Source organism: Protobothrops mucrosquamatus, unplaced genomic scaffold (genome assembly GCF_001527695.2).
Source record: "Protobothrops mucrosquamatus isolate PMUCROS unplaced genomic scaffold, P.Mucros_1.0 scaffold133, whole genome shotgun sequence".
Lineage (NCBI taxonomy): Eukaryota > Metazoa > Chordata > Lepidosauria > Squamata > Viperidae > Protobothrops > Protobothrops mucrosquamatus.
The window spans coordinates 501,660-513,735 of NW_015386500.1; the positions used below are offsets into that span (position 1 = coordinate 501,660).

Below are 12,076 nucleotides of genomic sequence, written 5' to 3' on the forward strand. Positions count from 1 at the left end.
AACATGTGTAAAGATGCCTGTTTATAAGAAATATAAAAATACTGATGAAAGGATTCTCTGCACTGTGCATATATTTAATACAACCTGGCTATCAAACTGCCCTAATCCATCTCCTTTCTAACATATTTTAGAAATAGCACAGGGCCCAAACAAGTAAAAGGCCGTAAATTACTTTAAGGCTGTAATTCTATCCATACTTATGTGGGCATAAATCCTATTGGATCATAAGATTTATTTCTGAGTATACATGCTTAGGACGATGTGCTTTTTTGTGACCATTTTCCTATGATACTTCATCAGACTAAAGCCAGATTTTTTGCATCCAAAGCCATGTTTGCATAACCCCTAATCCAATGTGAGTCCTTAAATACTGGCCTCACTTCAAATTTCCTGGCTTGATAAGAACTGTCCCTTTCATAAGAGAAGGAAAGAAGATATCAGAAACTAATATCCCTATCCACTTTTGGTTCTGGACAGGCTGACTTCAGTTCCCATTTCCCTAACAGAATTCAATCTCTGACAGAAAAATGGTTTCTTAGCTCCCCGATAGCATAATCACGATCCCTACTCCTGCAAGAATGTGACTCATTTTCAAGCAAATACAAGCAGAATTTTCATGCAGATCTTCTTGTTTAGCAATGAACGCTAACACCCAGATATAACGAAACTAAGTATGCTTCTATGGGTAAGATTTTGAGAATTTTCTCTATGACAGATATATCATTTATAGAAGATTAGGATCTCTTTGGATGTACTCTCAGCACTGATAATTTAGAAGTACCTCTCCTTCTCTGTTGACTATCTCTGGAGAGACAATAAAAGTTGACTGTGAAGAGTATTGATTAGCTGGAGTCAATAGCTGGAGGAACACTCCATCTCTCCTCATATTGTAAGACGTTTTGTATATCATGGGAATCCAGTTTCAGAGAAGCCTTGGCAGCATTTAGTGTATTGCATTAAATAGGATCATGTGCAAGAGGAAAGCCTTGCAAATGTGGAACTGGATACATGACCAGAACATCTCTGTGTAAGCAATGTTTGGGTTGCTGATGTATAAATTAATCATGCAAATTGAAAAGCTGGCAGAGCTTATGTATCTGTTTTAATACTACATTTGCCCTTCAGTTGAATGTTGTCATAATAATGAACCCCAGGAAAGTAAATATGGAGGGAATATATAAAAATCATGCAGTACTATAAACTAAATAAGGGTAGTTTTGAAATTGATCAATCTTTTAAAGATTCAGAAGTATTAACAGTGAGAGATCCCTCATTGAAGAAATAATGACATTCTATTACAAGTGGTTGTGAGTCATTGTAACCGAGTCAGATCCAATTTTAATATCATTTTTATGATAGTTGTTAAGTGAATGATCATGGTTGCTAAGCAAATCTGTGTTTGTTAAGTGATCGGTGTTGTTGATCTTTCGCAAATTATGATCACGTGATCGCAGGATCCTGCAACTGGTTGTAAATGTGAGTCAGTTGTCAAGCACCCAAATTACAATCACGCGACCATAAGGGTGGTGCAATGGTCATAAGTTTGAGGATTAGTGGTAACTGAGTGGACTGGACTTTTTTCATCATTACTGTGGTAACTTAGAATGGCTGCTAAATGAATGGTCATTAAATCAAGGATAGAACTTAAGCAGTTGAGATAATTATAGAATGCTTTTTATTAATAAGTAGCACATTGTATGAAATATCTACCTGTGCAATGCTCTACAATAAAATGCACTTACTAAGACATCTTCTAATAAAGCCATCTTGGAATTAACATTTAGAAGAAAATATATTGTGAGTATGACTGAATTACATTGTTTGCTCTATTTCATTAATAAAAAAAGTGGTTAACTACTTGTTATCTCCTTGACCTCTCAGCAGCCTTCGATAACATCAACCATGGTATCCTTTTGGACTGGCTGCAGGGTTTGGGGCTAGGCAGAACAATTCTGTGCTGGCTTGGCTCCTTTCTCCAAAGCTGGTCCTGATTGCGGTTGATAGGCAGTGAGAGATCTGGCCCCTGGCCATTCTCTTGTGGCATTCTGCAGGGCTCAGTACTCTTCCCACTCCTGTTTAACCTCAGCATGAAGTCTATGGCTGAGATCATCAGTCACCATGTGTTGATGTATCATCATTATGCTGAAGATACTCAACTTTACATCTCCACATCTGGTGACCTGAGTGATGCTGTTGCTACCTTTCATGATGCCTGGAGGCTGTGGGAGCCTGGATGGGGGACAACCAGTGCTGGGATTCAGCGGGTTCACACCACTTCGGCAGAACCGGTAGTAATTTTTTGTTGCCAGGCACAGAACGGACTTCTGGAAGCAGCATCCACACAGAGAACCGGTAGTTAACATATTTGAATCCCACCACTGAGGACAACAGGCTAGGACTGAACCCTAGCAAGACTAAGTGGCATTGGGTACATGGAGTGTCAAGAGCCAAATCTTTAACATCTTTAATTCTGGACAGTTTGCAACTTAAGGGTTCTTCTGGACTCATGACTCTTGCTAGATATGGGGTCACCAACCCCTAGTCCATGGACGGGTACTGGGCTGCGGCATGCCAACAACCGGTCCGCACAAACAAGCAAAGCCCATCCATGGGATGCAGGCAGCACACAAAACCACACACTCTCCAGGAGAAAAGGAGAAAAACCTTTCTCCACGGAACCAGTCCCTGGTGCTAGATGATTAAGTGGTGGGCATGAGTAGGAGACCCTTTGTACAACTTTGGTTTGTGCACCAGCTGTGGCCTTTTCTGGATCAGGACTCCCTGTGCTCAGTCACGCAAGCCCTAGACATTTCTTGTCTAGACTGCTTCAATATGTTCTGCATGGGGCCATCCCTGAAATGCAATTGGAAGCTTCAGCTGGTGCAGAGTGTAGCAGTGTGAGCAATCTTTGGTGCTCCTACAGTGGCCCATGTTACACTGCTGTTGCATGAGCTAAACTGTCTGCCTGTTTGCTTCTGGGTGCAGTTCAAGTATTGGTTATGACCATTAAAGCCCTCCATGGCACGGGTCTTGATTAATTATGAACCATCTTATCCTACTAGGGCAGGCCTGTTCCACTCCTGCCAGCAGAGAAAACCTACTGCTGATCCTGTTAGTCAAGGAACCCTGGTTGGCAGGATCCAAGAGAAGAGCCCTCTCTGCCCTAACACCCATCCTCTGAAACATCCAGCCCCTGGGGTGAAATCTGCCCCCACCCTCCTGCCCTTCCATGAGAGTCTGAAGACTTGCCTCTGCCAGTTGGCCTGGGGACCTAATGGGGGAATACCACACTATTGGACTAATATCTGACCCCACTTCCCTGCTGCGTGCCCTGTTTTCTCCCACCCATCTTTTAATTCATATTGCTGCATTTTCATTATTTATTTTATTGTTTCATTGTTTTACTATTGTTATAATTACATTTTTAAATAATATTTACATTTTACCATTGTAAGCCAACCAGAGTAGCCCCACAGAGAGATGGATAGCAAATAAATCAATAAAATAAATAGAAAAAGAGAAATTGTCCAAGAGAATAATTAATGGTTAATAATTTAGCCATGTTATAGATGCAATGATAATTCTGTTGAAGACTTTTCAATGTAAGAATGTTTTTCATATTATTCAGAAACATAAAAAAGAATATTCTAATTAAAAAATTCATATCAATGTCTTGATTCAAGAATTCAGGTTAATCAAGCTAAAAAAAATTACAGATAAGACTTCCGGTTTTGTGTCGCAGTGAGACAGGATGCAGGAAGGCAGAGCTCTGCCTTCTGCATGCATTTTCGTCTTGCTGGAGGTCCTGAAAAGGGCCTAAAGTCACCCCGAAGAGGCAATGAAGAAGGAGGGGTGCCTTATCAATCATGGAGAGACAGCAATCTCTCTGTTTGATCCAAGGAAAGCCTTCTAAACCGGCAGGGGAAAGACCGGACACACCTCTGCGGCCGGCCATTAGCTGCTGACAACCGAAGAACAAAAGCTTTAATTAGCACATAGTAAACAGCATGTTTGGACTGGGTGAGAATATTGATCCTTTCTTTACTATTTTACAACTGAATTTGCTGGGAAAGGCTCCCAAGAAGCTTAAAACCTCCGGATGTGAATGGAAGCGGCGTTTAATTTTTTTTAATGGGGGACAGAAATATACAATACTGAAGTGAAAGTAATACAAAGCTACAGTTTTGATAAATCTGAGAACTGAGATAATTGTTAAGATTTTCTCTTTGGAAAAAATATTGAGGTGAAATATAAGAAATCAACCCTTTGATATAAGAGGGGAAAATGGACTTTGAGTGACATCTAGTGGTGGATTTGAGTACAGCACTATAACTAGCTCCTTGGCTGCTTGGTGACTTTCAGCTTAAGGGAGAACAACTGGCAATAAGGGAAAATATTTTGGCATATTTATCATCCTGATTTTTTGGACTATAAATACCTACTGAGCTTGGACTTTTAATCTCAAGAGCTAGTGGGAGAGAAAGAAAAATACATCTGGCTGCAGGGAGGTTGAATATTTTGAACACCTGGAACATTGTGGATTACAACCTTGCCTGACTGATAATTTTCAGGATACTTGAGACAAAGGATTACATAATTATAAAGGTTATATATAAAGACCAGAAAACTAGAGGAAATTTTGTTCCACTTTTACTGAGACTGGTGATAGTAGAGGATTTCTAGGAATGATAGTCAAGAAAAAACAAATACCTTTCAGAAAGAAATATTTTCTATGCCACAGCAAATTCATCAAACAATTGTTGCACACAAAGAGGACATAAAAAGATATCATAATGAGACTAAAAATAACCTAGATGATATAAAGAACCAAATCTCCAAATTGAAGCTACAACTGGAAAGCTCCCAGACAACAACTACAAAGTATGAACAAATAAACCAGAAATCAGAGGGTGAAGCAGAAGAAATGGACCTAGAGATGGAGGAGATAGGAAAAGGAAAATATGGACTGCCATACACAAATAAAATATTGCAAGACCTACATATAACAATTAAAATACAAAAGACCCTTTACTCCTTTCTCCAAAATACATCTGATAACAAGGAAGAAGGTTCTAGAAAAATGAAACATAGAGCGGGTAGAGGAAATGTCTAGGAAATGTGGATGGGCGGAATTCCCCCCCAAAAATACTCCGCCTAAATTGTCTTTGTCTTACCAAGCAGCTTTCACAAAAATAGAAAGAAAATTCTATTTAATTGCCTTGGCCTGGAAAGTTGCTTGGCAAAGAAAAAAAGTGAGAATTAGACTTAAAAACAGAGGATTTGATCTATCAGAGGGGGCACTATCTGTTTAATATACCTGTTTGAATATGATTAAAAGAATGGATGACCCTTAGATATAACTAGATTTTTATAATGAAAGATATGATTTAGAATTAAAATAGCATTTTTTCTTCTTTTGATATGGGAAATTTGAAAATAAGAGGATTGGTATGAATAAAAAATTTTAGCTATATAAATGTAATTAATATTGAGAAAATCATCTGACAAAGATACTTTAAATATTGATGGGAAATCAAACTTTAATAAGAGCACGAAAAACAGGATATTGACTTATGAATTGATATTATTTCTAAAATATTAGTAAAATATGATGATGATGTCTATATCTAATTTCATATGCATCAATAGTACTAACAATTGTAATTGTGTAATGAGGGAAAATAGAAAAATATGGGGAAGAAAGGAGGATCAGGGAAAAATACTGTGCAGTACTGAATAGATTTACATTGAAAAAGTTAATGTTAAATATGTGAACCCAGACAACATGTTGTTTACTAAGCTCTAAAGACTGTAATTCTTAAAAATTAATAAAACCTATTAAAAAAAGAATTACAGATAAAATTAGTCCATGACTTACAGCAGTTCATTTAGTGACCATTCAAAGTTACAATGACACTGCAAAAAGTGACTTATGACCATTTTTCACACTTACAACCCTGTGGTCAGATGATCAAAATTTGGCTGCTTGGCAACTGGCTCATATTTATGATGGACGCTGTGTCCTGGGGTCATGTCATCACCTTTTGCGATCTTCTGACAAGAAAAGTCAATGGGAAAACCATGTGACTAACTTAACAACTATGGTGATTCACTTAACAACTGTTCCAAGACAGGTCATAAAATGAGACAAATTCACTTAACTGTCTCGCTTAGCAACAGAAATTTTGGGCTCAGTTGTGGTTGTAAGATGAGAACTACTGGTACTCAACTTATGATGACAATGAATCCCCAAAAAGCTACAAAGGACCCAGATCTTCCCCCTCCCTCCATGGTCACATGATTGCATTTTGGGCACTCAGCAGCCTGCCCATATTTGTGGTTGTTTGCATTCTCCCAGAGTCATGTGACTTTTATTCCTGACGTTTTTGCTCCAAACGGGCATTTACAGTACTTCAATGGATTTGCTTACTGACTGCTGTGTTTGCTTAACAACCACTGCAAAGAAGATAATAAAATTGGATCTGGTCACCTGGTGACCCATTTTACAACTGTGATGATTTATGATCTAAATCAGGGGTGTCAAACTCGCAACATCACATGACGTGTTGCGATGTATCGTGACTTTTTTGCCATTGCCATCATTGACACCCCTAATCTAAATTGTGGACTTAATTACAGTTGTAATTCAAGGACTACCTGCATACCTTTCACATATCAAATGCATTGTATATTTTCATACATAGGATTGTTCGGTAAATGTTGTCATTTTATACAATTTAAATGACTCGATAAGGGCTTGAGTGTGAAGAATATATTATAATATGGTAAAAATGTGCAGTGCATTACTGTGAACTAAATACTGAACTTAATCCAGAGCTGAATAACATATCTTTGTTCTTTTTCAAACTTGTTAAAAACACTGTACAATGTTGATTGTAAATCTTCACATGTACAAAGAGTGATGTGGAATGGACCAATCAAATTATGAAGCATTAGAATAGGACACAAGTAAAAGGAAATATTGCTTAGTATGAATTACAGATTGAAATTCCTCTGCCTTCTAGGTCATTCTATTAATTTTTTCAGTAAACGAAATTCAAAATATAAATACTGAAGCTAAATATGCAAGTTTCAAAAATATCTTGGTCCATTATAAAAGTGTTCACAAAAGTAACGAAATAATTTCATAATTAGAAACTGCTAGTATTCATGAATAGAATGGCTACATTTTTGCTATCTATTTTCCTTTATCATCCAGTCCAAGGAAAAGATAGCATTTCAAAAACGAGCATCTTCATGCTTTGTAGTTTTATGCGTTCCTAACAAGTCAATATACAGAATATACAGAATAACAGAGTTGGAAGAGATCTTGGAGGTCTTCTAGTGTAACTCCCTGCTCAAGCAGGAAACCCTATACCAGGGGTAGGTAACCTTGGCTCTTTTATGACTCGTGGACTTCAACTCCCAGAATTCCTGAGCCAGCATAGTTGAAGTCCACAAGTCATAAAAGAGCCAAGGTTGCCTACCCCTGCCCTATACCATTTCAGAGAAATGGTTGTCCAATCTCTTGTTAACACTTCCAATGTTGGAGCATTCACAATTTCTGGAGGCAAGTCATTCTTTCACTGACATTGTGGCCTTTATACATTGTAACCATCTATAAATAATGTGTGGGTGTGTGTGACAAGGTGATCCTTCCTAGGAAGGAAAAATAAAATAGCGTATCTTCTTTGTTTACATCAGCCCCCATGAACAGTGGGGTAGGGTGAGTGAAAGAATTTTCTCCTCTTGCCATTTGTGATTTTAAAATTTCCTTCTTGTCATTTTCAAGAGGAAAGAACACCTGCCTGAAGCTGACATACCCAACAATTTCATTCAGCCTTGGGCCTGAAAGAAAGGGACCTTCTTGAGAGAGGCATATACATGCATGCATGTATCCATCCATACATACACTCATACACACACACACACAGACACACACAAACATCCTATATTCAGTTATATAAGTTATTATGCCCATCGTAACTGATTGAAGCAGCTTAGGAACCTCATGAATAAATAAGTTCATGAAGTTGTGAGTACAATCAGTGATTTGAGACCACACAGAATTGTTATGTAAATGTGCAGCAGATGTATCTAATAATTATGACAGAGAAAAGAAATGTCAAAAGACTGTTGACTCAAGAGAACAGGGGAAATGGCCTATGATTTAAAGCCTAAGTTGAGATACTGTATGTACAGTCAATCATGGCTTAATGGACCTTTGCTCTGATGCAATGGACATTTTTTTCATTCAGTTCCCACACCATTTAATGTCCATTAAATGAATATTTGTGTGTTAAATAGAGGTCTTCCAGGAAATAACATTATTGACAACAACTATGTAATAATGCAAATGGCATAAATTAATGCAATAAAATATAACCATAATTTATGGTCATTCAGATTTAATGGACATCCCCTTTAGTGGGTTGTTAAATTGATATATACACATAAACATATGTATCTCTCTGTTTGATATCAAGTGCTGGAGTTTGTAACAAGCAGATCTGCATTTACAGTTCTTTGTAATAAAAAGATATTATCTAGCTACATTGAGTCTGTGAAGCTTCTGCTGTTAGTTAGTATCTGAATATGGGAGTTATTTTCTGGAGAGTAAAAATATTCAAGATTGTTATAGTTAGTGTGAAGTCTGATAAACAGAATCAGAACCTCTCTACCTATCTACTTCAGAAGGTCTGCTTAAAGGTCTGCTATCCTCTGTCTTTTATAATGGTAGATTTATATCAGAGAACATTCTGCAAATATAACATCAACATCTGGGTTCCAAAATGATAGAATGAGTCTCCAATACATACTCATTGTTAGGCTATCACACCAACTGCCTAGTGAATCTCTCAGCAGCTTACAATAAGAGATAAAATCAAAACCCCTGAAATATTAAAACAATTTAAACCAGCAGTTGAAAAGCTCTTTTTGCAGGTCCTTTGCATGGCTTTTTAAAAAAAGGAAACAAAAAGATTAGGTTACCATCATCACAAAGAAGTAGAGCTCCCACAGGGGGAAAAAAAGGCTTGATAAAGAGATGCTATGGGATATGCCATAACAAATTGTAGACAAATCTTTTCAGATGATCTTAAAGACTGAATTGGGAAGGGGGATGTCTTATGGGCAGATGTGTTCTCTCAGGTTTTCTGGGCCCAAACCACACAGAATTTTAAAGCCCTTTGGTTTTTACCTGGATATTGCCCACTGTAATGCTTTTTACAAAGGGATAAATATATTATCCTCAGTTCTATACTAGATATGGGATTAGAATCAAGGGTAGCCCCACATAGGTCAAATTATAATATATGGCATTATTTAGTTATCAAACTTGTATGCTGTCCATCTCTCTAAAGACAACTTGTATACATCTATTTATTTCAAGGCATTTATGCTGCTTCAGTCCTTCAGACTCTAAGCAGTTTAGAGCAGAGAAATCAGTACAGTAATTACAATAATATAAAAATAATATAAAATACCAATACTGTGGTGTATATCTCTAGATAGTATAAACCATCTGCCAAACTATCAGTAAATTGCATCAGTACTGATAGTGCCCTCGTACATGTTATGATTAGATTCAAACTTAACTCCAACATCATGAAGATACCTGGAAAAGCCAAATTTTTAACAGCTTGCTTAAAATCAAGACTGAGAAATACAGATCTTATTTCTGGTGGTAGGGCATTCTACAAAGGGGAAGTTTCTGCAGAAAGCATTTGTCTCTGAATATCCATCATGCCTCAGCAGGTACTCTCTTCAGGCACAGAGTGGATGGATGGACAGAGTCTATTGGAAGTAAGTGGCCTTGTGTATAATCAGGCTGCAGACCACAAGCCATCATACCCAGCAAGGGACACATGTCAGGACATTGATTATATTATCACATAGGTTTTCCATGTGATAAATCCTAGCTAGAGGTCAATATGGTTACATCTTTCTCTCTCTCTTCCTCTTCAATCCATCCATCCCCAAATATATCATGGAGGGTTTCACCTATAAAACATAGTCTCTTTACCAGTAATCAATTATTTTCAAAGCTTATGAAGTAGCCTAAGATCAATTAGAAGTAGGATTTACCACTCTAACTAGGAATCTGTTTAGAAATCTATTCCTGATGTAAGTCATTGCTCTGAAAATAAAAAGTGCCAGTCTTCCTTTGGACTTTTTCTACTTTTAGGACTCTGTAGCCATTTCCTCCCCCCCCTTCTGCTCCTATTGTGAAGTAATGTAGAATCATCCAAGAAAGCAACTCTTTTTAAAAACAAACAACTATTTTTATTAGATAACAATATTTTTTTAAAAAAAATTGTCTTCATGAATATAAATGTAGGCTTAATGAGTTAAGCCTATGGCACCAACAATCTAAAAAGATTGAACAAAGAAAGGACACATACTGACATTTTCAAATTAGCTTCATAGGAACACATTTGCATTTTGATCTGACTGTTGTTCACTCAAGAGCTGCTGCAATCTACAAGTGATTTTTGCAATGTATATGTACTGTGTATAGTGGTATATGTCCATGGAACATATACATTTGCTCTATGCCCCACCTTTCTATTTATACAGGAGCTCAAGGTGGCTTACAACAATTGAAACAAAATGCAAAACCTAAAAAATGACCATAAAATCAATTACAGTATATTGACATTGACCTTCTTCTGTCCACAGTCTCTGTGCTGTGAAATCAAGCAGAGGCATCGAGGGGTAGGCTCAGTGTTACGTTTGTGCCAACACCTCCTCGATGATCAGGATACCTGTAGTCTGAATGCGGACCATCAGTCGATGCAGCTGATAATTGTAAATCTTGAAAGAAGGTGGGAAGCTATCATCATGCAAGCAGTCCAGTGGCAAACTAGATTGCAGAAGAAGTTGGCAAAGCATCCAGTAAGTGATACCTGTCTGACTTACCCCCCCCCTTCCCATCCATTCCCATTGGACTTACTGTTCCATTATCTCAACTTTTCTTATTATGTTATAGCCAGGTACAACAGGAGCCAAATAATTTGCTTTTGGAGGTTTTTTCCTTAAAATTCACGTTTTAATTTCCACAATGATGAAATCCATCAATTAATGGGTTGGGCAGAAATTATTCTAAAGAATACAATTCTGTATTTTACATCGTGTGATGTCTGTACTGAATGAAATGATTTCTGAAGAGCTAAAACTCTCCAGTGATAGATAAATAACATCAGTCCTTCTTATAATTCAATCCAAACTTTTTTTTTTTGAAAATCAGGTGTAGACATTCTTTTAGCATCTGGGATTGCCTTTTTTAGGATAATTTTGAATTAGTGTTGTGGTAGGGAATGGGCCAGGGGCATTATGACATTGTGCAAGTCTATGGAACTGATTTTCCATTTCAGAAACGGTTGCAGTTTTAGGTATGTATCATTTACCTGCCAGTGACTACTAGTTTATATCTATATACATCATGTTCTTTCTTCCTCTGTCGCACCATTGCCAAGCTCATCTTTAATAAAATCACAGAGCAAGGAAAATGTGAGGTCATGAATGTTGTGTTTGAGCTTGAAATATTATACAGGTAGTTCTTGACTTATGAATGATCGCTTAATGGTTCAAAGTTACTACGGACATCCCCAGAGTTACTTATGACCTGTTTTCAGAGTTACAACAGCTGCACGCACCCGAGAGTCCTAGGATCACATTTTGGGCACTCGGCAATCAGTTCACTTTTACTGCCATTGATAGCACTCCACAGTCACAAGACTGTGATTTGTGACATTTTTTGCTGATTTCCAGCATTTGCCTCCAGTTTTCAGCAAAACACATCCTTGGGAAAAATGCATTTGCTTTACAACCAGATGTTTGCTTAATGACCATTGTAACCAAAAAGAGTTATAATTTCATATCTTGGCACGTGATGTTTCATATTATGACCACAACAATTTAAGATTGAAATTACAGGCTCAATTGTTGTCATAAGTCAGAACTTAAGAATGGCTCTGCTGGATCAGGCCAAGATCCATCTTTGTCCAGCATTTTTTATTTCTCAGAGTGGGCAATGAGATGCTTTTGTAGCCTCAACCACCTTTATTCTCCTGCC

General features: G+C 37.4%; 1 protein-coding gene across 1 annotated transcript in view; it reads left to right on the top strand.

Moving 5' to 3' along the window:
- Nucleotides 1-12,076, top strand: part of AKAP6 (A-kinase anchoring protein 6) — a 190,673-nt gene that overhangs the window by 151,169 nt on the left and 27,428 nt on the right. The window contains exon 11 of the mRNA XM_015813076.1: nucleotides 10,681-10,896. Coding sequence (XP_015668562.1) covers nucleotides 10,681-10,896 — 216 coding nt within the window. The remainder of the gene's footprint in view (nucleotides 1-10,680; nucleotides 10,897-12,076) is intronic.